This window comes from Ranitomeya variabilis, chromosome 1, assembly GCF_051348905.1.
Source record: "Ranitomeya variabilis isolate aRanVar5 chromosome 1, aRanVar5.hap1, whole genome shotgun sequence".
Taxonomy (NCBI): domain Eukaryota; kingdom Metazoa; phylum Chordata; class Amphibia; order Anura; family Dendrobatidae; genus Ranitomeya; species Ranitomeya variabilis.
The window spans coordinates 243,759,025-243,785,517 of NC_135232.1; the positions used below are offsets into that span (position 1 = coordinate 243,759,025).

At 47.0% G+C, this 26,493-nt stretch overlaps 1 protein-coding gene and 1 long non-coding RNA gene across 4 annotated transcripts in view; one reads left to right on the plus strand and one right to left on the minus strand.

The window, feature by feature from the left end:
* Positions 1-26,144, minus strand: part of STX2 (syntaxin 2) — a 107,838-nt gene extending 81,694 nt beyond the window's left edge. The window contains exons 1-2 of one of the 3 annotated variants that reach the window (XM_077293311.1): positions 25,713-25,857; positions 25,004-25,134 (exon numbers count right to left, since the gene is read on the minus strand). Coding sequence is in view for 2 of the 3 variants with exons in the window: in XM_077293309.1 (XP_077149424.1) it covers positions 25,952-25,981 (30 nt within the window). In the remaining variant the exon portion in view is untranslated. Of the gene's footprint in view, positions 1-25,003; positions 25,135-25,712; positions 25,858-25,951 lie in introns of those variants that run through there. The other 2 variants (XM_077293309.1, XM_077293308.1) reach the window with 2 other exon arrangements.
* On the plus strand, positions 13,683-24,997 carry LOC143812519 (uncharacterized). The gene is made up of 3 exons (XR_013223595.1): positions 13,683-14,142; positions 23,419-23,600; positions 24,203-24,997. It is a non-coding gene; the product is annotated as an uncharacterized LOC143812519 (long non-coding RNA).
* Positions 26,145-26,493: the final 349 nt, after the last annotated feature.

Consider the following 26,493-nt stretch of genomic DNA (forward strand, 5'->3'; position numbering starts at 1 on the left):
ACTAACCAGGGCTGTGGAGTCGGTAAGCCACAGTTGCGACTCAGACCCCAGGATTTTATCAGGTTCCGACTCCGGCTCCTTCATAAATGGCCAATTCGTAACAATAAATTTACTGTTGTAAAATATTAACATCGTGCTTATTCAGTTTCTCACCATCATATAAGTAATCAGACCACTTAGAGCAAAAACTATATTTATTAGAATACAATTAGAATATAGCAAATAATTTATAAACTTTTCTAAACTCTTGTAAGTAAATATGCAATAAACACTTACCGTATTTTTTGGCATATAAGACGCACTTTTTCCCCCCCAAAAAAGGGGGGAAAATGGGGGGTGCGTCTTATATTCGCAATGCAGGCTTACCGTGGACCATGGCGGCAGAGGTGCGGCGGCAGAGGTGTGGAGATGAGGAGGCGCAGTGAGCGGGGTCCCTTTCCCCGGTGAGGTGATGCAGCAGCCCCGGTAATGCAGCAGGGCCGGGTGAATCCTGTTGTTATCGGTGCGCGCGGCCATCTTCCTGAGGCCGCGCGTTCGCAGATGGAGCTCTGCTGCCCGGGGCTTCAGGAAAATGGCCGCGGGATGCCACGCGTGCGCAGATGGGGATCGCGGCGGCCATTTTCCTGAAGCCCCGGGCAGCAGAGCTCCATCTGCGAACGCGCGGCCTCAGGAAGATGGCCGCGCTCACCGATAACAACAGGATTCACCCGGCCCTGCTGCATTACCGGGGCTGCTGCATCACCTCACCGGGGAAAGGGACCCCGCTCACTGCGCCTCCTCATCTCCACACCTCTGCCACCACGGTAACAACAGGATTCACCCGGCTCTGCTGCATTACAGGGGCTACTGCATCACCTCACCGGGGAAAGGGACCCCTCTAACGCCATACCTCTCACTGTGCCTCCTCATCCCAACACCTCTGCCGGTAACCACTGCTGCCACCCTCCCATGGACACCAGGCCGTGGCGTCGCCCACCTAAGCAGGAAGGGACCCTGCTCAGGTGCACGCCGTACCGCCTCACCCCACCTCTGCCGACACCATGCCTCCTGTGACCCTGCTCTGCCACCACCAGCCCACAGGTAAGATACTGTAAATTCGGACAATAAGACGGACCCCCATCTTATAAAAAATCTTTTTTTCTGCAATTTTCACCCCAAATTTGGGGTGCGTCTTATGGTCCGGTGCGTCTTATAGTCCGCGAAATGCGGTATGCAGTTAAGAAGAAATCTATAAATTTGTCCTCAGAAAAAGTATTGCCTCTGTCAGATCCTCCTTCATGGATTCCCTCAAATCTGATCTAATTATTTTGAGAGCAGAGAACAACCTCTCTACACTAACTTGGGTTGGTGGCAAAGCAGTAACCACTCGGGCAACATCTCTGACAATGTCAGGATACAGAGGAATCGCTTGTTGCACTGTTATTTTTGATGAACGGTCAAATTTCTCAATTTCTTTTAGTGCACATGAAAAATTCTGCTGAAATGTACTGGCTGTGTTCTTTGATGGAGATGACTCTTCTTCTATGCGGGAACGCTTTGCACGGTCCTTGTGATCCAAATATTTTTCTAAACTAAATTCTTCATCAGTTGATGAATGTGAAGATGTGGCAGGACGACCAAATTCTTCTTGTTCCTCCTGACTGTTCTGCAACCCTTTCATCCTTACTGCTATTTCAAACATAGCTTCTTTTCCTTTAGTTAGCTGTTGATCATCTAGAAGAATCCGATGCATTGGATCTACATAAACAGCTGCCAAAAGAATGTTATTTTGTAATTGTAGCTCCTCTCTCCATTTCATTGATGTAGCAATGCCACTTGCAATTAACCCTCCTCTTTGGGACAGGTGTTATGATCTGGTGACCTTGGAGCCGCATGAAACTTTCTCTGGAGTCGGTGGAACCTGTACTGACCACAATCCTGAACTAAGTCTACGTTCACATTTGCGGTCGGCGCCGCAGCGTCGGGCGCCGCAGCATCGCCGCATGCATCATCCGCCCCTATATTTAACATGGGGGCGCATGGACATGCGTCGCACTTGCGTTTTGCGCCGCATGCGTCCCTGCGGCGCCCGCGTCCGGGCGCAGAGGACGCAGCAAGTTGCATATTTGCTGCGTCCAAAAATCAATCAAAAAAAGGACGCATGCGGCGCAAAACGCAGCGTTGTGCATGCGTTTTGCTGCGTTTTTGTTTGCGTTGTGCGTTGCGGCGCCGACGCTGCGGCGCACAACGCAAATGTGAACGTAGCCTTACACCGCAACTAGAAGTAGCCGTGGGGTGTGCCTAACACTCCCTAGACGCCTCAACACAGCCGGAGGACTAAATACCCCTATAGATGGAAATGGGAATGCTATCTTGCCTCAGAGCAGACCCCCAAAGGATAGGCAGCCCCCCACGGATAATGACTGTGAGTAGGAGAAGAATAGACACACGCAGGTAGAAAACAGGATTTAGCAAAAGAGGCCACTCTAGCTAAATAGGAAAGGATAGGACAGATAACTAGGCGGTCAGTATTAAAACCCTTCCAAAAATATCCACAGCAGATAATACAAAAAGTTCCACAATCTAACTAAAGACATGGAATGTATATCTGCCACTCCAGAGAATCCAGCAAGACTGAGAAAATACTGACACAATCTAAGCTGGACAAGAAAACACAAAGAATAGCACTGAATTGTGAAGCACACAACATGTGTGCCACAGGGGAAAAGAACCAGACACTTATCTTTGCTGATTTGGCAGAAAGGCAGGAGGAACCAGGCAGAGGTCCTACACCTCCCAACAACAATTGACAACTGACAAGGACTAATGAATCCTGCACGCCTAAATACCCCAGTCAGATCTGCAATCAGCAGATACACCTGACCAGGACTGCAACTCAGGGGCAACTGCATTACCACCTACCTACCCACCGGAGGGAGCCCAAAAGCAGAATTCACAAAGACAGACGAAACATCAGGTTCTTCCACTGCTTTAAGAAAATACCTGGAGTTAAGTCCTAGGCTTGTAATTTTTTAGTCACTGTAAATGGGTGCTCTAGCAATTTTTCCAGCTCAGTCACCTGATTCCACTGACTTTCATTTAGCATCAGGAGGGTTAGCCATGTCTACAAGAAAGGTTTTCAGTTCAACCAAGCGCTGAATCATTAAGTACCGCCCCATCGTGTGGCTTGATCAATAATTTCTCCTTTTCCAGCACATCTCTTCAAAATTGAGTCAACTTCAGGGGTTCTGGCAACAGTAGCCTATTTTCTCACCTTGCCAATCAGTGCAGCAGCATGTCCTTCTTGCAGACTGTCTCTTATAGCCAGCTGTAGCATATGCACAACACAGCGCATGTGAAGAATGAAAGAACGTATTGGCACAGTTTCAACAAGATCATCTAAACTATCATGTTGCTGTTCATCTGAAGCAACTTCAGTTTGCTCCTCAGTTACAATACTGTGTTCCTCTATTTCAAACATTTCTGTGTCTGTGGACCCAGAATGTTCTTCTAGCTGCTGGTCACCATCATTACTCTTATTCATTAGCTTAATAGTACTTATCATATTTGAAGCATTGTCAGTTACGACAGAAAGAACTTGCTCTTTTTTAAGTTCATAGTCTTGCAGAACCTTTTGAACCAAGACCTGGAGAAACTCACTGATGTGATGAGATTTGGTGTCTTTTACTGCCAATGTTTTGGTAACTATTTCATTTTTGTTACAAACAAATCGGATATTGATGGCAAAATAGTTCACTCTGTGACGTGTGCAGGCATCCATTTTAAGAAACAGAAAGCATCCCTTGAGAGTTTTTTTAAGTTCTTCCTTTTGTTTAAAAGCTTCTTCGATTACTAATTTTCTAATACTCTCCAGAGAAACACCGAGCTTGCGGGCCATTTCCCCATTCAGACACATAAAAGCTGGTCGTGAAAATGAAATAGGCACACTATCCTTTACAACAACCTCTATGATCTGTTTTTTTAAATGTATCTACTGTCATTGTCACAGTAACTTTGTCACTGACAAAATATCTTGCAACTGATGCTGCAAAGTTCTCTGCTCCTTTGTTTGGATGGAAGAGCTGGGCACTGGTTCATTGGTTTGGATGCAGTCTTTCTCATCCACTGCTTTCAGTACTTCTGGATGAAAGCACTGTAAATGTCTCTTTAGATTAGAAGCTCTGGTAGGAGCATTTTTATCTTTGGCTGAATATGCACTGATCTTGGCTTCACAGCATTTGTTTTCGTCTGGATCATTTGTCATACACTGACAGACATAATGTTTTCTATCTTGAGTGATGGTGAAATGTTCAAATACAGCTGATTTAATGTGACGCTTCTTTGACATTCTCAGGTTTTTAATTCTGCATTCACAATCCAAATGACAATTGTTTTTCCTAAAAACAATTGTACAAAATTATTGCCAGGTCGTACAACTGATATAGTGGTCAGTAATACTGTTATTCCTCATGTACTCACAGTTAACTGATGCAAAGTTTGTTGAAAGGATAATACTTCTTAGGCCGGGATCACACTACAGCGAGATACGGCCGAGTCTCGCAGGTTAAAACCAAGCTCTGGTACCGGCACTCCGGAGCGGAGCGTGCGGCCGAATAGCAATACATGGAGCAGCACGCTCCGCTCCGGAGTGCCGGTGCCAGAGCTTGGTTTTAACCTGCGAGAGTCGGCCTTATCTCGCTGTAGTGTGACTCCGGCCTTACAGTCTTCCTCTTCTGAGTAGCAGCTGTGAGATGCTTGGAAGACGCACACCTAGTAAACATCTAGTCTGGAGGAGAAACTTTACTACTAAGAATTTGCAACACATTTTCACTTTCAGTTTCATACATTGTAAGTAGGGGGGTTGGGGCAGCATGAGGTTAACCAAGTATAAGATTAGATAAGGGCAGTGGAGAACAGTGACACACAAGAAGTAAGGGTACTGTCACACTCTGCAACTTTCCAACGATCACGACCAGCGATACGACCTGGCCGTGATCGTTGGAAAGTCGTTGTGTGGTCGCTGGAGAGCTGTCACACAGACCGCTCTCCAGCGACCAACGATGCCGAAGGCCCCGGGTAACCAGGTAAACATCGGGTTACTAAGCGCAGGGCAGCGCTTAGTAACCCGATGTTTACCCTGGTTACCATCGTAAAAGTAAAAAAAAAAAAAAAAAAACAGTACATACTCACATTCCAGTGTCCGTCAGGTCCCTTGCCGTCTGCTTCCCGCTCTGACTGAGTGCCGCCGTAAAGTGAAAGCAGATCACAGCGGTGACGTCACCGCTGTGCTCTGCTCTTACTTTACGGCCGGCAGTCAGTCAGAGCGGGAAGCAGACGGCAAGGGACCTGACGGACACCGGAATGTGAGTATGTACTGTTTTTTTTTTTTTACTTTTACGATAGTAACCAGGGTAAACATCGGGTTACTAAGCGCGGCCCTGCGCTTAGTAACCCGATGTTTACCCTGGTTACAAGCGAACGCATCGCTGGATCGGTGTCACACACACCGATCCAACGATGACAGCGGGAGATCCAGCGACGAAAGAAAGTTCCAAATGATCTGCTACGACGTACGATTCTCAGCAGGGTCCCTGATCGCTGCTGCGTGTCAGACACAGCGATATCTTATGGATATCGCTGGAACGTCACGGATTGTACCGTCGTAGCGACAAAAGTGCCACTGTGAGACAGTACCCTAAGAAATGTCTCTATCTCCAGCAGAACTGCTTATCACTGTTGTTCATAGTTTGATAGAACATATATATTTGAGTAACATTTATAAAATTCATATGAAAGTTCAATTATGAAATATTAATACATTTTTTTTTTAAAGCTGGAGTCGGAGTCGGTACATTTCTACCGACTCCGACTCCAACCAAAACTAACTCCTGTGCGGCCGCCCTGCCTGTGAATCCCAGCCCCGCAGTGAGAATAAATCAGAAGACACTGCGGGGCGGGGATTCACAGGCAGGGCGGCCGCACAGGCGCAGTCAGCTAGACTGCATATGAGGACAGACGGGCAGCGCTCACTGAGCCTGCCCAAGGCAGGAGAAGAGCGCAGGCGCCGGCTCATTTCAAAACAGCGGTGAGGAGGCGGCGCCCAGCGCCAAGAAGATTTGAGTGACGGCTGTGTGGCGTCTGCAGCAGGGGGGAAAGGCCTGCCTCCTTGACTGAAGAAAAGGTATTTAGGACAAATTACAAAACTGATTATTTCGGCAGTTACAGCACCCAGAACTAAAAGAGCCACCTTGTCAGAATGCAGCATTACTGCTGCACAAGGTGGCTCTTTTAGTTAAAAACGCCTGGGGGGGGTGACAAGTTCCCTTTAAGCGTGATCATCGTACTGTTAAGAGATTTGTGGCTGAATCTGAGCACAGACATGTTCGTGCTGATAAAGGCATAATGAGGAAGGTTTCTGCCAGGAAGTTCATCGGATTAAGGGAGCAGCTGCTAAAAAGCCATTACAAACCAGCAAACAGATATTTGAAGCTGCTGGTGCCTCTGGAGTCCCTCGAACCTCAAGGTGTAGGATCCTTCAAAGGCTTGCTTTGGTTCATAAACCTACTATTCGGCCACCCCTAAACAGTGTTCACAAGCAGAAACTGTTGCAGTGGGCCCATACATACAGACTAATTTAACAGTCGTGTTTACTGATAAATGTCGAGCAACCCTGGATGGTCCAGATGGATGGAGTAGTGGATGGTTGGTGGATGGCCACCATGTCCCAACAAGGCTGCGACATCAGCAAGGAGGTGCAGGAGTCATGATTTGGGTCGGAATCATGGGAAAACAGCTGGTAGTGCCTTTAAGGTACCTGAAGGTGTGAAAATGACCTCTGCAAAGTATATAGAGTTTCTGACTGACAACTTTCTTCCATGGTATAAAAAACAGAAACGTGCCTTCAGGAGCAAAATCATCTTCATGCATGACAAAGCACCATCTCATGCTGCAAAGAATACCTCTGAATCATATGACAATACACCATCTCATGCTGCAAAGAAAACCTCTGTGTCATTGGCTGCTATGGGCATAAAAGGAGATAAACGCATGGTGTGGCCACCATCTTCCCCTGACCTCAACCCTATAAAGAACCTTTGGAGTATCATCAAGCAAAAGATCTATGACGGTGGGAGGCAGTTCACATCAAAACAGCAGCTCTAGGAGGTTATTCTGACTTCATGCAAAGAAATACAAGCAGAAACTCTCTAAAAACTCACAAGTTCAATGGAAGCAAGAATTGTGAAGGTGATATCAAAGAAGGGGTACTATGTTAACATGTAGCTTGGCCTGTTAGGTTGTTTTGGAGTTAAATAGCTTTTTCGTTCAGTGAATGTGACCTCCTAATGCTGCAAATTCAACAAATGAGCATTTTCAGTTCTTTAACCCCTTCCCGACCCATGACGCCACGTAGGCGTCATGAAAACCCGTGCCAATCCGACCCATGACACCTATGTGGCGTCATGGAATGATCGCGTCCCTGCAGATCGGGTGAAGGGGTTAACTCCTATTTTACCCGATCTGCAGGGAGAGGGGGAGTGGTACTTCAGCCCAGGGGGGGTGGCTTCACCCCCCCGTGGCTACGATCGCTCTGATTGGCTGTTGAAAGTGAAACTGCCAATCAGAGCGATTTGTAATATTTCACCTAAAAAACTGGTGAAATATTACAATCCAGCCATGGCCGATGCTGCAATATCATCGGCCATGGCTGGAAAACCTGAAGTGACCCCCCCACCACCCCACCGATCACCCCCCCAGTGCTCCGTTATGGGGTCCGGTCCCCTCCGTCCTGTGCTCCGCTCCCCCGTCCTCCTGCCCGCTCCCCCCCTGCTCCTATGTCACCCCCCGGTGCTCCGACGCCCCCCCGTGCCCCGATCTCCCCCCCTTATACTTACCGAGGCTCCCGGTGTCGGTCCGTCTCCTCGCTGGGCGCCGCCATCTTCCAAAATGGCGGGCGCATGCTCAGTGCGCCCGCCGAATCTGCCGGCCGGCAGATTCATTACAAGTACATTTTGATCGCTGTGGTAGGTTCCATCACAGCAATCAAAATAAAAAAATAATAAATAAACCCCCCCCCCTTTATCACCCCCATAGGTAGGGACAATAATAAAATAAAGAAAATATTTTTTTTTTCTTTTTCCACTAGGGTTAGGGTTAGAACTAGGGTTAGAACTAGGGGTAGGGTTAGGGGTAGGGTTAGGGTTACGGGTAGGGTTAGGGTTACGGGTAGGGTTAGGGGTAGGGTTATGGCATGTGCACACAGAGCGGATCGGCCGCGGAACCACAGCGGATCGGCCGCGTATCCGCAGCGGATCGGCCGCGGATCCGCAGCGGATCGGCAGCGGATCCGCAGCGGATCGGCCGTGGATCCGCAGCGGATCCGCAGCGGATTGGCCATGGATTCGAAGTAGTTTTCCATCAGGTTTACAGTACCATGTACACCTAAGGAAAACCAAATCCGCTGTGCCCATGGTGCGGAAAATTCCGTGCAGAAACGCTGCGTTGTATTTTCCGCAGCATGTCAATTCTTTGTGCGGATTCCGCAGCGTTTTACACCTGTTCCTCAATAGGAATCCCCAGGTGAAATCCGCACAAAAAAACACTGGAAATCTGCTGTAAATCCGCAGGTAAAACGCAGTGCCTTTTACCTGCAGATTTTTCAAAAATTGTGCGGAAAAATCTCACACGAATCCGCAACGTGGGCACATAGCCTTAGGGTTGGAATTAGAGTTAGGGTTGGAATTAGGGCTAGGGTTTGAAATAGGGTTAAGATTAGGCTTGTGGTTAGGGTTACGGATAGGGTTAGGGGTGTGTTGGGGTTACAGTTGTGGTTAGGGTTGGGATTAGGGTTACGGTTGGGATTAGGGTTAGGATTAGGGTTGGAATTAGGGTTGGAATTAGGGTTACGGGTGTGTTGCGGTTAGGGTTGTGGTTAGGGGTGTGTTGGGGTTAAGGTTGTGATTAGGGTTATGGCTACAGTTGGGATTAGGATTAGGGGTGTGTTGGGGTTAGTGTTGAAGTTAGAATTGAGGGGTTTCCACTGTTTAGGCACATCTGGGGTCTCCAAACGCAACATGGCGCCACCATTGATTACAGCCAATCTTGCGTTCAAAAAGTCAAATGGTGCTCCCGCCCTTCCAAGCCCCGACGTGCACCCAAACAGTGGTTTACCCCCACATTTGGGGTACCAGCGTACTCAGGACAAACTGGGCAACAACTGTTGGGGTCCAATTTCTCCTGTTACCCTTGCAAAAATAAAAAATTACTTGCTAAAACATAATTTTTGAGGAAAGAACAATTATTTTTTATTTTCATGGCTCTGCGTTATAAACTTCTGTGAAGCACTTGGGGGTTGAAAGTGCTCACCACACATCTAGATAAGTTCCTTCGGGGGTCTAGTTTCCTAAATGGGGTCACTTGTGGGGTGTTTCTACTGTTTAGGCACATCAGGGGCTCTGCAAATGCAATGTGACGCCCGCAGACCATTCCATCAAAGTCTGCATTTCAAATGTCAGTACTTCCCTTCCGAGCCCTGACGTGTGCCCAAACAGTGGTTTACCCCCACATATGGGGTATCAGCGTACTCACAACAAACTGGGCAACAAATATTGGGGTCCTAATTCTCCTGTTACCCTTGTGAAAATAAAAAACTGCTTGCTAAAACATCTTTTTTGAGGAAAGAAAAATGATTTTTTATTTTCACGGCTCTGCGTTGTAAACTTCTGTGAAGCACTTGGGGGTTGAACGTGCTCACCACACATCTAGATAAGTTCCTTGGGGGGTCTAGTTTCCAAAATGGGGTCACTTGTGGGGGGTTTCCACTGTTTAGGCATATCAGGGGCTCTGCAAACGTAACATGATGCCCGCAGACCATTCCATCAAAGTCTGCATTCCAAAACGTCACTACTTCCCTTCCGAGCCCCGGCATGTGCCCAAACAGTGGTTTACCCCCACATATGGGGTATCAGCGTACTCAGGAGAAACTGGACAACAACTTTTGGGGTCCAATTTCTCCTGTTACCCTTGGGAAAATAAAAAATTGTGGGCTAAAAAATCATTTTTGAGAAAAGAAAAATTATTTTTTATTTTCATGGCTCTGCGTTATAAACTTCTGTGAAGCACTTGGGGGTTCAAAGTGCTCACCACACATCTAGATTAGTTCCTTGGGAGGTATAGTTTCCAAAATGGGGTCACTTGTGTGGGAGCTCCAATGTTTAGGCACACAGGGGCTCTCCAAACGCGACATGGTGTCCGCTAATGATTGGAGCTAATTTTCCATTCAAAAAGCCAAATGGCGTGCCTTCCCTTCCGAGCGCTGCCGTGCGCCCAAACAGTGGTTTACCCCCACATATGGGGTATCATCGTACTCAGGACAAACTGGACAACAACATTTGGGGTCCAATTTCTCCTATTACCCTTGGGAAAATAAAAAATTCTGGGCTAAAAATCATTTTTGAGGAAAGAAAAATTATTTTTTTATTTTCACGGCTCTGCGTTATAAACTTCTGTGAAGCACCTGGGGGTTATAAGTGCTCACTATGCATCTAGATTAGTTCCTTGGGGGGTCTAGTTTCCAAAATGGGGTCACTTGTAGGGGAGCTCCAATGTTTAGGCACACAGGGGCTCTCCAAACGCGACATGGTGTCCGCTAACGATTGGAGCTAATTTTCCATTCAAAAAGTCAAAGGGCACGCCTCCCCTTCCGAGCCTTGCCGTGCACCCAAACAGTGGTTTACCCCCACATATGAGGTATCAGCATACTCAGGAGAAATTGCCCAACAAATTTTAGGATCCATTTTATCCTGTTGCCCATGTGAAAATGAAAGAATTGAGGCTAAAATAAATTTTGTGTGAAAAAAAAGTACTTTTTCATTTTTTTGCGGATCAATTTGTGAAGCACCTGGGGGTTTAAAGTGCTCACTATGCCTCTAGATGAGTTCCTTGGGGGGTCTAGTTTCCAAAATGGGGTCACTTGTGGAGGAGCTCCAATGTTTAGGCACACAGGGGCTTTCCAAACGCGACATGGTGTCCGCTAACGATTGGAGCCAATTTTTCATTCAAAAAGTCAAATGGCGCTCCTTCCCTTCCGAGCCCTGCCGTGCGCCCAAACAGTGGTTTACCCCCACATATGAGGTATCAGCGTACTCAGGACAAATTGGACAACAACTTCCCTGGTCCAGTTTCTCCTTTTACCCTTGGGAAAATAAAAAAATTGTTGCTAAAAGATCATTTTTGTGACTAAAAAGTTAAATGTTCATTTTTTACTTCCATGTTGCTTCTGCTGCTGTGAAACACCTGAAGGGTTAATAAACTTCTTGAATGTGGTTTTGAGCACCTTGAGGGGTGCAGTTTTTAGAATGGTGTCACTTTTGGGCATTTTCAGCCATATAGAACCATCAAAATGACTTCAAATGTGAGGTGGTCCCTAAAAAAAATGGTTTTGTAAATTTTGTTGTAAAAATGAGAAATCACTGGTCAAATTTTAACCCTTATAACTTCATAGCAAAAAAAAAAAATTGTTTCCAAAATTGTGCTGATGTAAAGTAGACATGTGGGAAACGTTATTTATTAACTATTTTGTGTCACATAACTCTCTGGTTTAACAGAATAAAAATTCAAAATGTGAAAATTGCGAAATTTTCAAATTTTTTGCCAAATTTCCGTTTTTTTCACAAATAAACTCAAAAATTATCTACCTAAATTTACCACTAACATGAAGCCCAATATGTCACGAAAAAACAATCTCAGAATCGCTAGGATCCGTTGAAGCATTCCTGAGTTATTACCTCATAAAGGGACACTGGTCAGAATTGCAAAAAACGGCAAGGTCATTAAGGCCAAAATAGGCTGGGTCATGAAGGGGTTAAAATATATCAAATGTTTAGAAATTCTACTGTGCCTAATAATTTGGAACAGTGCATTTTGAGGTTTTATTAATTTTGGAGATTATACTATCATTGGGAGGTTTCTTCAATAAAATTTGATGTATACTCTAATGGCTGATGAATTATTAGACTGACTGTCATTTGCACCGACCATTTAGGAAAATCCGAGAAAAATATAATTTGCATAATCATTTGGAACATGGTGTAGGTACACTTACACATGGTTTGTGTAGGATCTCAGCAGGAGGGTTGTTCCAAAGATTATTTGTGAATGTAAACTAGCACACATCCTTCTGTCTCTTTATTTAAAGGGAACCTGTCACCCCCAAAATCGAAGGTGAGCTAAGCCCACCGGCATCAGGGGCTTATGTACAGCAATCTGTAATGCTGAAGATAAGCCCCCGATGTATCCTGAAAGATGAGAAAAAGAGGTTAGATTATACTCACCCAGGGGCGGTCCCGCTGTGGTGCGGTCCGATGGGTATCACGGTCCGGTTCGGGGCCTCCCATCTTCTTACGATGACGTCCTCTTCTTGTCTTCACGCCGCAGCTCCGGCGCAGGTGTACTTTGTCTGCCCCTGAGGGCAGAGCAAAGGCTACTTTCACACTAGTGTCGGGCTCGGCCCGTCGCGGTGCTTCGGGCCGAGGTTCCCGACGCTAGCGTTGTCTCCGCCGCACAACGGGGGCAGCGGATGCATTTTTCCAGCGCATCCGCTGCCCCATTGTGAAGTGCGGGGAAGTGCGGGGAGGTGGGGGCGGAGTTCCGGCCGCGCATGTGCGGTCGGAAAAAGCGGACAGTCGTGAGCAAAAAACGTTACATGTAGCGTTTTTTGGTCCCGACGGTCCGCCACAACACGGCGCAACCGTCGCACGACGGTTGCGACGTGTGTCAATCCGTCGCAATACGTAGCTTAATGTAAGTCTATGGGGAAAAACGCATCCTGCAAGCACTTTTGCAGGATGCGTTTTTTCGGCAAAACGACGCATTGTGGCGGATTGCAGTTAACGCTAGTGTGAAAGTAGCCTAAGCCTGCGCCGGAGCCGCAGCGTGAAGACAAGAAGAGGGCGTCATCCTATGAAGATGGGAGGCCCCGGACCGCGACGCCCATCGGATCGGACCCCCCCAGGCGAGTATAATCTAACCTCTTTTTCTCATCTTTCAGGATACATCGGGGGCTTATCTACAGCATTACAGAATGCTGTAGATAAGCCCCTGATGCCGGTGGCCTTAGCTCACCTTCGATTTTGGGGGTGACAGGTTCCCTTTAACCCCACACAGACTTGAGGACTGTGAGATCAGAGCTCTGCGGGGGGCCATATAATCAGTTGCAGCAATGCTCATTCTTCTTTGCGTTGGCAGTTTGACCGACCGCGCACGCTGCACAATGCAATTGAAGTCCTAGGGAGTGATTACATCCACTGATCACAGTAATGTAATTGCTCTGTGCTCACCCATATGACAAAGCGAGCGGCTACAGGAAAAATATAAGGCAATTTTCTCCTGTTAGCTGTGCTTCTAGTATGGTGACCAGATAGCATTTTAAAGGGAACCTGTCAGCAGGATTGGGCACAGAAACCGACACAGAGTCAGGTCGGCGTCATTATACTGATTAAAATGATACGTTGGTTGATTAAATCCGTCCTGTGGTTGTTTTTAATCTTTATTTTCAATTAATGATATGCCCGTGCTTCATGGCGGCCTGTGGGGGGGGGGGTCTTCGTGTGGTGCTCCGATTAGCTATTCTTCTGTATGATGAATAACACCTGCTGATAGATGCTACTGCGCAGGTGCCGGCGGCGTCATCTTGCTAGAGTAAAAAAAAAAAAAAAAATTTGTCTCCACTAAGATGGGACCGGTCGCGCCTGTACAGTAGCATCTATTGGCGATCCGATAGCTGCTACTGCACTTTGAAGAGTGAATTTTTTTTTTTTTTCCTTTTATGAGTTTACTTATATCATCAGATGAAACAATTTAATACACATTGCACATGCGATCATACTGGTGAATTATATATTATTAATTATGCAAAATAGAGGTATATAATACACCGTATATACTCGTGTATAAGCCGAGATTTTCAGCACTTTTTTTGTGTGCAGAAAACGCCTCTCTTGGCTTATACACGAGTCATTGTCCAGAAAGCCAGTGTGGGAGGGGCAGTGGCAGGAGCCGGCAGCTGTGACATCATACTCGCCCTCCTCGCGCGGTCGCTGCACATCCCTGTTGTCCCGGTGTGGCAGCTCTTCCTGTGCTGAGCGGTCACGTGGTACCCTCATTAAGGTAATGAATATGCGCTCCACGCCCATGGGAGTGGAGACGCATGCATATTCAAAGCCCCAAATTCTAAAGAAATCTGTATATAAAATCATTAAAAAGATAGTTACAACATTTACCAAAAAAACTAATACCATAAAAATAATTTTTATTAAACTGCTTTTTTAAAAAAATTTAACCAATGACCTAAAAACAAACCACACCAAGCAATAATTAATCAACTATACTAGACAACACTCGCAGGTGGGCATGGGGGTTGGGTATCCCTGTTACACCCTAATAATCCCCATCTGTACCCTACCTGTCTGCTGAGGTTGGCACCCTCTTGGACGCAATGTGGCGCCCCCGCTCCTCGGCGGCTTGCCCTTATCTCCCTAGCAAATCCCTTGTATATACACCAATAGGGGATTCATGAAAAATGCCACTAAACAGGGATACAGCACACAATGACTTTTCTTGATTATAACCAAAAAAAAGGGGAGTAGGACAGCAATATACAAAACCAACCAAAAAAAAAGTGCAGTGAATAAAACCAATCTGATATTCTGGGAGCATAAATATAGATATAAGGATATCTTGCCTACCAGGTCCCTAGAGTAATCCCTATCAGCGGAGGTTGGCGCCCCCGCTCCTCGGCGGCTCTCCCTCGTGTCCCTAAAAGTCTCCTGGGTTATAGATACTAAAACATATACTGTACACCAGAAACTGGGCACTCATTAAGCCATCAATCCTCTGCATTCAAAGTTAAGGTACCTTCACACGAAACGACTTTGTAACGATATCGCTAGCGATCCATGACGTTGCAGCGTCCTCGCTAGCGATATCGTTTAGTTTGACACGCAGCAGCGATCAGGATCCTGCTGTGATGTCGCTGGTCGCTGAATAAAGTCCAGAACTTTATTTGGTCGTCAGATCGCCGTGTATCGTTGTGTTTGAAAGCAAAAGCAACGATACCAGCGATGTTTTACACTGGTAACCAGGGTAAACATCGGGTTACCAAGCGCAGGGCCGCGCTTAGTAACCCAATGTTTACCCTGGTTACCAGCGTAAAAGTAAAAAAAACAAACCGTACATGCTCACCTGCGCGTCCCCCAGCGTCTGCTTCCTGACACTTACTGAGCGCCGGCCCTAAAGTGAAAGTGAAAGCACAGCGGTGACGTCACCGCTGTGCTGTTAGGGCCGGAGCTCAGTCAGTGTCAGGAAGCAGACGCTGGGGGACGCGCAGGTGAGCATGTACTGTTTGATTTTTTTACTTTTACGCTGGTAACCAGGGTAAACATCGGGTTACTAAGCGCGGCCCTGCGCTTAGCAACCCGATGTTTACCCTGGTTACCCGGGGACCTCGGCATCGTTGGTCGCTGGAGAGCGGTCTGTGTGACAGCTCCCCAGCGATCAAACAGCGACGCTGCAGCGATCGGCATCGTTGTCGCTATCGCTGCAGCGTCGCTTCGTGTGAAGGTACCTTTAGAGACAACTCTCATGACACCTACAACCAGGAGCCATATCTGATCCTGATGTCAGAGAGACACAGACATTCCCATAAGCCTCCTGAAGAACTCTATCATGGGAGGGAAACGCGTCGAGGCGAAGCCTGAGTACAGATAAGTTAGACTGACATGAATTGGCATTTTCATTGTGTCGGCTATTGATTTTTCTGGGGCCAGTGCAATAGGTGTTTTTTCTTGTATATACATCTGTTAAAAACCAAGGTGAAACATGCATATAGATAAGGTGGACCAACAATGATTGGCATAAATTGTCTTGCTGGTTTTTGAGTAAGGGTACCGTCACACAGTGCCATTTTCATCGCTACGACGGCACGATTCGTGACGTTGCAGCGTCGTATGATTATCGCTCCAGCGTCGTAGACTGCGGTCACACGTTGCAATACACGGCGCTGGAGCGATAATTTCATGACGTATTTGCGATGTAGAAGCCGTTGGTTACTGTGCGCACATCGTATACAACCTGTGTCACACGATGCAATCATGCCGCCACAGCGGGACACTAGACGACGAAAGAAAGTTTCAAACGATCTGCTACGACGTACGATTCTCAGCGGGGATCCGGATCGCAGTAGCGTGTCAGACACAACGATATCGTAACGATATCGCTAGAACGTCACGAATCGTGCCGTCGTAGCGATGAAAATGGCACTGTGTGACGGTACCCTAAGGGTACCGTCTCACATTGGCACTTTGATCGCTACGACGGCACGATCCGTGACGTTCCAGCGATATCCATACGATATCGCTGTGTCTGACACGCAGCGGCGATCAGGGACCCCGCTGAGAATCGTACGTCGTAGCAGATCGTTTGAAACTTTCTTTCGTCGCTGGATCTCCCGCTGTCATCGCTGCATCGGTGTGTGTGACAGCGATCCAGCGATGCGTTCGCTTGTAACCAGGGTAAACATCGGGTTACTAAGCGCAGGGCCGCGCTTAGTAACCCGATGTTTACCCTGGTTACCATCGTAAATGTAAAAAAAAAAAAAAACAGTACATACTTACATTCCGGTGTCCGTCAGGTCCCTAGCCGTCTGCTTCCCTGCACTGACTGTGAGCGCCGGCCATAAAGTGAAAGCAGAGCCCAGCGGTGACGTCACCGCTCTGCTTTGGCCGGCGCTTACACAGGATGCAGGAGGAGTGCAGGGAAGCGGACGCAGGCACCGGAATGTGAGTATGTGTTTTTTTTATTTTACGTTTACGCTGGTAACCAGGGTAAACATCGGGTTACTAAGCGCGGCCCTGCGCTTAGTAACCCGATGTTTACCCTGGTTACCCGGGGACTTCGGCATCGTTGGTCGCTGGAGAGCTGTCTGTGTGACAGCTCTCCAGCGACCACACAACGACTTACCAACGATCACGGCCAGGTCGTATCGCTGGTCGTGATCGTTGGTAAATCGTTTTGTGTAACGGTACCCTAACTGTTTGGGGCACAGTGCAATTGGTGCAGACTTTGTGTCCAGGGCACGATGCAATAGGTGCTTGTACTGCATATACACATATTAAACCCTGAACCACTAACAGTAATAGGTATATTGTAGTTGTTGGGGCATTGAAGACGCTTTATGACATCCGAAATAAAACTTTTTGTATACAAAAACTAATAACAGATGAGTTATGATGCCTTTGGAGAAGGAATATAGAGGATAAATAAATGGTATTATTACTAAATATATTAAAGTACCCCATACTTATACTGAAATGGAATGGAATACAAAAAGCATGCTTAGATAACACTGGAAATAAGCATGCTATTTTCAATTGGTTTCAGGGTAGGGCTGCAAATGGTTTAAACGCAGTGTTAAAGTCAAAGGGGATACTATATAATTGGGACTTCAGTGACGTATTGATGAGTGTGGGTTTTTTTTTGTTTTTGTTTTTTTTATGCAGCCTTAAATATCCTTTTTCAGTGTGTTTCCATACTTTTGAGCTGGAGATCCCTGAGAGTTGTCTCTAACTTTGAATGCAGAAGATTGATGGCTTAATGAGTGCCCAGTTTCTGGTGTATATGTTTTAGTATCTATAACCCAGGAGACTTTTAGGGACACGAGGGAGAGCAGCCGAGGAGCGGGGGCGCCATTTTGCGTCCAAGAGGGTGCCAACCTCCGCTGATAGGCAGGGATTACTCTAGGGACCTGGTAGGCAAGATATCCTGATATCTATATTTATGCTCCCAGAATATCAGATTGGTTTTATTCACTGCACTTTTTTTTGGTTGGTTTTGTATATTGCTGTCCTACTCCCCTTTTTTTTGGTTATAATCAAGAAAAGTCATTGTGTGCTGTATCCCTGTGTAGTGGCATTTTTCGTGAATCCCCTATTGGTGTATATACAAGGGATTTGCTAGGGAGATAAGGGCAAGCCGCCGAGGAGCGGGGGCGCCACATTGCGTCCAAGAGGGTGCCAACCTCCACAGACAGGTAGGGTACAGATAGGGATTATTAGGGTGTAACAGGGATATCCATCCCCCATGCCCACCTGCGAGTGTTGTCTAGTATAGTTGATTAATTATTGCTTGGTGTGGTTTGTTTTTAGGTCATTGGTTATATTTTTTTTAAAAAGCAGTTTAATAAAAATTATTTTTATGGTATTAGTTTTTTTGGTGAGACGTTGTTTACACTAATCCAGCAATATAGGTAATATACTTTTTTTAGTTACAACATTTACTTACATTACAAAGCCTCAGCTTGTGCTTAAAGTGTATAACAATGTATAAGTCCTCTTAAAAGGAAATTTGCCGGCAGAATGTCACCCCCAAACTATTTCTATGTGCATGTAGCTCTTTGAAAGACAAGTTCTGCAATACCTTTACATGTTCACGCTTCAATTGGTATGCAAAGGATGCTGTAGATCTGAAGCCTCTGTCACTCCAGCTCTATTACCTGCCCTATGCCTCCTCTCCTACTTGACTGACAGTCCTGTGACTTCAAGCAAAGGAGCTGTCAGTCAAACAGGAATCAGTGCTGGGCAGGGAACAGATCTACTGCCTCATTTGCATAACAATTCAAATGCAGATTCCTCAGTATTGCCAGAATAGACTGGCCATGTAAAGGTATTACAGGACAGGTCTTTGAAAGAGCTAAATGCACAATAAATAGTCAGTGTGAAATCCTGCTGACAGGTTCCCCTTAGGGTACTGTATCACAGTGGCACTTTGGTCGCTACGACGGCACGATCCGTGACGTTCCAGCGATATCCATACGATCTCGCTGTGTCTGACACGCTACTGCGATCAGGGACCCCGCTGAGAATCGTACGTCGTAGCAGATCGTTTGAAACTTTCTTTCGTCGTCAAGTGTCCCGCTGTGGCGGCATGATCGCATCGTGTAACAAAGGTTGTATACGATGTGCGCACAGTAACCAACGGCTTCTACATCGCAAATACGTCATGAAATTATCGCTCCAGCGCCATGCATTGCGAAGTGTGACCGCTGTCTACGACGCTGGAGCGACGCTAGAGCGTCACGGATCGTGCCGTCGTAGCGACCAAAGTGCCACTGTGAGACGGTACCCTTAGGCCGTATATTTCCAGTACAGGAGATATCCATGTCTGTGTGTGTAGTATGTGTGGCAACCGTGTGCCGCATCAGTACCACATGGACAGCCACCAGGGAAGAAGTATTACAGTAAGCGCTGTTCCCCGGCGGCTGGTGCTGAAGCCGGCTCTTATCCTTCTCCCCTGCTCTGCCAGCGAGCAGAGGAGAATGATAAGTGTTATATTAAAGTCCGAATGACAGCAGGTGGGGGCTTTTGGGACTGTTACCCCCATCATCCGACACCTGCTGTCGCTAATAAGAGTGACACCAGGTGCGGAGGATGGGGGTTTTCCACAGCCGCCGGCTGCGATCTAAGGAAATAAATGAAATGAAAAACCTGACGTGGGTTCCCACCTATTTTATTGAACCAACCAGACAAAACTCACAGCTGCCCTCAGCTGTCAGCTTATGCAAGGTTGGTTATCAAGAATAGAGGGGGTCCCCACGCTGTTTTTTTAATTATTTAAATAAATAATTTAAACCCCCCCCCATTTTTGACAACCAGCCCTGCTAAAGCACACAGCTGGGGGCTGTTATTCTCAGACTGGTTAAGGGCCATTGATACTTGGCACTTTGCCCGGCTCTTCCCACTTGCCCTGTAGTGGTGGCAAGTGGGGTAATATTTGTGGTATTGATGTCACCTTTCAGGTGACTTCAAGCTCACTACTTAGTAATGGAGAGGCATCTATAAGACACCTAGCCATTACTAATCCTATAGTTGTAATGTTAAATAAAGACACAGCCAGAATAAAGTCTTTTATTTGAAAAAATTACACAGACACCTCTAATATTCAAAATTAAATCACACTTACTGCCAAACCTAATTCCCCGACGCCCTTGATCTCCTGTAATAAAAGTAAAATAATAAACCAACTACCGTATATACTCGAGTATAAGCCGAGATTTTCAGCCCAAATTTTTGGGCTGAAAGTGCCCCTCTCGGCTTATACTCGAGTCACGGTCGGCGGAAGGGTCGGCGGGTGAGGGGGAGAGGACGCTGAGGCATACTTACCAGCTTCCGGCGCTCCCCCTGCCTGTCCCACGGTCTCCGGGTGCCGCAGCTCTTCCCCTGTTCAGCGGTCACGTGGGACCGCTCATTAGAAAAATGAATAGGCGGCTCCACCTCCCATAGGGGCGGAGCCGCCTATTCATTTCTCTAATCAGCGGTAACGGTGACCGCTGATGGAGGAAGAGGCTGCGGCACTGAAGACCAGCTGTCCGGGGGAAGGAGCGGGACGCCGGGAGCAGGTAAGTATCGCATATTCACCTGTCCGCGTTCCACACGCTGGGTGCCGCTCTGTCTTCGCGTCCTCTTGCTCTGACTGTGCAGGTCAGAGGGCGCGATGACGCATATAGTGTGCGCGCCGCCCTCTGCCTGATCAGTCAGTGCGGAGAGACGCCGGGACGGGACGCTGAGGAGCTGCAAGCAAGAGAGGTGAGTATGTGTTTTATTATTTTTATTGCAGCAGCAGCACAGCTTTCTATGGGGCAACAATGAACAGTGCAGAGCACTATATGGCACAGCAATGGGGCAATAATGAACGGTGCAGAGCACTATATGGCACAGCAATGGGGCAATAATGAACGGTGCAGAGCACTATATGGCACAGCTATGGGGCAATAAGGAACGGTGCAGAGCACTATATGGCACAGCTATGGGGCAATTATGAACGGTGCAGAGCGCTATGGGGCAATTATGAACGGTGCACAGCTTTCTATGGCACAGCTATGGGGCAATTATGAACGGTGCAGAGCACTATATGGCACAGCTATGGGGCAATAATGAACGGTGCAGAGCACTATATGGCACAGCTATGGGGCCATAATGAACGGTATGGAGCATCTATTTTTATTTTTGAAATTCACCGGTAGCTGCTGCATTTTCCACCCTAGGCTTATACTCGAGTCAATAAGTTTTCCCAGTTTTTTGTGGCAAAATTAGGGGGGTCGGCTTATACTCGGGTCGGCTTATACTCGAGTATATACGGTATATACCATACCTGTCCGTCGCTGTGTCCCAATCTGTAATCCAAGTCTGGCGGGCTAAATAGTTTTCAACCAGGAAGGTGCCAAGATGCGACCGTCCCGGCTGAAAACCACTGGTGAATGAGATGCTGAGAGCACAGCATCATTCACCAGCAGTGACATCCATCACGGCCGGCCTGAACTGAGGTGACATCATGATGGCCGGCCTGAACTGAGGTGACCTTTGGACCGTGGGAAAATACCTGGGAACAGCGCTTACTGTAGCGCTTATTCCCTGGTGGCCGTCCATGTCACACGGAAGACATCAAAGTGTATTCTCCGTGTGTGGGACGTTTTGCTGTCCGTGCTAATGGCAAAAAACAGACATGTCAGCGTGTTTTGCCCATGGACACACGGTCCATGGAAACACACTGACGTGCACAGACCCATTCATTTGAATGGGTCTACATGTGTACGTGTCTCCGGTACGTGTGAAAACTGTCACCACACGTACTGGAGATACTGATGTGTGAAAGGGGCCTTAATGAGTGCTGGTGGACACCATGCTTGGTCATTCTCTCCTCCACAGACAATGCTCTGTATATTGATCCTATGTTAACTGTAGAGCCCCTGAAGGAGATGAGCCCTGACAGTAACATGGCAATATACCCGGGGAATGTTTCCTTCTCAGCTTGTTAGTATTGGAACGTGAAGAGAGACTTGTCTCTGAAGTTAGGAGACAGATTCTGTCCAGAGCCGGCATCTGGAAGGACATATTAGCCACAGCACAAATGGGAACACGAGAGAGCAAAGACTGGTGAAAATGGTATACAGCAACGCAAGAACCAATATTTTCAGGTTTCAGAACTTTTTGTATGAAAACGATCCACGCAATAAACCCCTCGGAAGGTGTTTTTTCTTTTTTAAGATTCAGAATGCAGGAGATTTAATATTTTTACAGTCATTATCTCCATAAGGCTGGGATCACACATACGCAAGATACGGGCGAGTCTCGCAGGTGAAATCCCTCCTCTGGCGCCGGCACTCCAGAGCGGAGCGTGCAGCCGCACAGCAACACATGGAGCTGCACGCTCCGCTCCCAAGTGCCGGCGCCAGAGGAGGGTTTTCACCTTGGCCGTATCTCCGTATGTGTGATCCCGGCCTAAGAGCTTAAAACAAAACTTTAAAAATACAATTTAAAAAGTTGAATACAAATGTACATAAAGAAAAGAAAACATTTGATCAACCCTGCCTTATAATAACAGTCACCAACTATTTATGACAACTCATCTCAGCACGACGGAGAACATTACACCACACCCTGGATGTATCACTGAATTGGCTCTGGCTCCCCCATCATGTCTCATCACTGGTTATCTCACATCCACAATATTGCTCTCCTGTGCCAGCAATCACATGATGAAACAAACTTTGTGTAATAGAAATTCTAGATATAAAGCTTACATTAGTGCAGGAAGACACTAACATTCAGATGGGAAACTACAAATGTATGGTAGATTGCATCTCATGAATTAGGGACAAGCATTTAATTCTGCAGTGCGGATACTCAATATATAGGGTCCTTCTAAAAAGTGACCGTGATGTTTGGACTGGCCATGGGCCTCCAGACATGAGCTCAATACCATCATATAGAGAGCAGCCGCAGCTCTGACTTCCTCTGGATGTCTGAAGGGGCAGTCAGTGAAGCCAGACGCATGCGAGTCACCTGCACAAGCCACACAAAGTCCCATGAAATTTGTAGAAGTGCAATTTCTGGTAACATTTTAGAGTAATCTGATCCTCTGCCAGCATTTCACCAGCACTATAGGTGCTGGAACTTTCTTTTCATTGCATGGCATATGCCACTGTTCAGTGGTTTGTCTATCCTGAACAGAAAATCCACATCTCTATGTGTGTGCAATTTGACAGGAGAGTAGGAGCCGAGGAACTAGGACCAGGCCCCATTTGCCGTAATTTGTCTCAGGCAGGGGACATCAAGTTAGAAATAAGAAGCCACCTTAACTTTGGATGATTTTCTGTGCCGAAAACAATCTTAAGTATTTTGCATGCTGATATTAAAGCAGTGACCTTTAATAAATCAAATATATATTATATATATATATATATATATATATATATATATATATATATATATATTTTATTTTGAAGGGGTCTTCCAGTTTTGAGAAAACCCTCTTCCAGAGGCGTAGCTTTTAAACTAATACAAACTGTGCTTCCACCACCATGTCCAATGCTGAATCTCCACCGCTGTTCAGTGTGTTGTGGCAAGAGCTGAAGTCACATCGTGAACACTGCAGCCAATAACCGAGCTCTACCTGAGCTGACAAGCTGCGCAGAGCCACCCGACTAGCTTCATCCCTGTTAACATGATGTCAGAGCTTCAGACAATAATAGACACCAGACGTATTGGCAGAGACACGCATCAGACCTGGGATTGGTGAGTAAAGCACAGTTTGTGTTTATAAACATACTAGGCTTGGCTGCTACTCTTCCTTTTACCTTCAGTAATCACACTGTAAAGCCTCATTCAGACATCAGTGTTTTCACATACGCAAAAAAAATAGTAAAGTTAGGTCAGTGTTTTTCCGATATGGATAACTAAGTTACAAAGCTTCTCCTATCCTTTGCCATGCTAATCACTTGGATGCCATCTGTCTGCTGCATATGTTTTCCATGGACCAATAAACTTGTATTGGCACTTTCCAGCCAAGCAGTTGGAACAGAGACCTGTGAATAGCTGCCTAACTTCTAATTGGTACGTGCTGCATCCGTAAAAAGCATGGATAGAACCCATGTGTGCAACACGGACGTGAATGGGTCTTTAGCCCAGTTTTCAGCGACACTATTCACGTCTGACAGAATTGTCACTAGAGATACATAGGTCTTTTCAATGGCATGGTCTAGCAAATTATTCTGCAATAGCTGGGGTCTTCAGGAGAAGCAAGGAGTTGTAGTGCCTTCACTGTCCCACCCGAGTGACTCTACAGGATAGGCCATGATAAACCTAACTTCCTTCTTGATTCACATCTTTCCCTAAAGGGCCAAACGCGGTGAAAATGCAGATGTGCATCATGGCTGAGAAGAGACCAGCGCCTCCCAAAGAGGAATCCTACAGTCTGGGAGTGAAACATGATCGATTACCGCCCTTCCCCCCACACTCTGGGAACAGAGAGACAGAACTTTGTTCTCAGCCTGCAGAGGAGTCTTGGTAGATAAGTGTCTGAGCTGCAGATACATTTTACACAATCTGCCGCATTCTCAATGTTTTACAGCTAGAAACCACAGCAAAGAATTACTGGACAGTAGGAGATCTCCACGGCTCATGGCACCAATTACACCAAGAATTGTCCTGGGCAGAGACTGACACTGCTGAGAACAGAAGACCCTCTTGTGAGGACCACAGAGCTGGTCGGCTGACATACACAGGAAGAGGCTGCATACACTCAACCCTACAGAATGATTTGCCAGAAGAACAAATCCACCCACCAAAGGCCGGGTTCAGACCGCCAATATTACATAGGGACTCCAATGCCAACACTGGGCTTGGACCATGGAGATACATAGATATATCTCTATCGCTGTGGACAGTCTGTCCTCCGTCCTGGCAGTGTAAGTACATAAGCCCCAAATTAACCTGCGTATTACAGGAGACCAGCCGCGGCCCCCAAGTCTGCACAATAAGGCTGGGGCTACACGGCAACTTGCTTCTGAGCGACTATTTAAAAGCTCTGATTTTGCTGCAAATAAAACAGCCAAGTTACACGACACAGAAAATCCCAACATTTGGAAACATTTGCCACTTGTCGCAGTATTTCCCAATGCCACACAATAAAAACTCACGACATCTGATGCTGCGATGTGTCGCTGCCATTTCTATGTAGACTACTGTAAGAGCGGTCTCTCCCCTCCCGCGCACACTGTCAGCGAGCAGCTCGCCACAAACACATCTGGGCTCCACATCCCGCCTTCTCCTGCTTCCAAACAAAAATGTTAGAGGGAAAAAGGAAACAATTTCCTGCAGAAAAGGATTTCCGTCTGTATTCTACAGGGGTCAGAAAAGTGACCTCGATACATCTGTATAATAAGGCGATGGCGCAGCGTCAGAGCTGACACATGCGGCCCCCTCTAACCACAGCCCCGTGGTGGTGCCAGCAACCTGACATGATGGACACGGGAGAGAAGGACACGGCGACCGCCAAAATGAAGGACGTTGGGTTTAGCCTCCATCTAGAGAATGTGCTGGGCTGTAAAGAAGGGGCTCGGGACCCCCGATGCCATCCTATCAGTCTGTGGCATGACATACGGAGGTAATGAACACACAACAGCGCACAGCGAGCCACATCCACAGGGCACCAGCCGGCCAGTCCAAACTCTGCCCAGAAGGAAAACTAAGGAAAAAATGAAGAAGATTAAAAGAATATAAATAAAAAAAGCGATTACGTCTAATCACTACGCCCATGTGGACAGGTATCTATGGAGGGTTTGTACGCTGGGCTTTCCTCCTGGCCAGTGCCATAATGATGGGACTAGGGCGCTCCCATGGACTCACCGCCCGGCCCCACATCATGTCTGCACATGGACTTTGTATACAGGACGCCCAGGACACTACACAGGTGGAGCCCGGCGACAATTCGCAGCATCTGTCGCACAGCTGAGCCCCTCCATGCTCGGGGCCCCTTCCGCCGCACAGGTGGGGGTCCCGCACTGTCCGGAGCCTCCCGGCCGGACGCCACTCAGCAGCGTCTCCTGACAGAACCGTTACTTCCTAGCGGTCTCCCGCACACTTACCGCCGACAGCTCGGTCAGCCGGTCCCTCATGCCCGTACGTGCCGCTCACCCCTGCCTCAGGGAGTTTGTTTACCGGTGCCTGTCCGGGGGTTGCCGCCTACTTCCCTCCGCCCGGTACCACAGCAACCACCGCTGTTGGGAGTAGCAGCAGGAGGGGATAACACAAGCAACTACGCATGCGCATCGTCCTCTCGCTTTTTTTCTCTTTTCTCTTTTTTTTTTGCCAAGTAGGAGCGACGCAAGGGAGAAAGGGAAGGCGTGGTGATGTGAGTGCGGCTGCTGCCACCAGGGGGCGAGGGAGAGCTGGCTCACCGATCCCAGCCCCCTATCTACGGGACTGGAGGGGCACACGCTGGAAACACTGGTCTCCTGGAATCTGTCCGTATCCGGTGTTCTCAGCATTTGCCTCATCTGAGGTTTTTACCTTTTGTAAGTATATTTACATATATATATATATATATATATATATATATATATATATATATATATATATATATATATATATATATATATCCACTGCTCGAAAAAATAAAGGGAACACT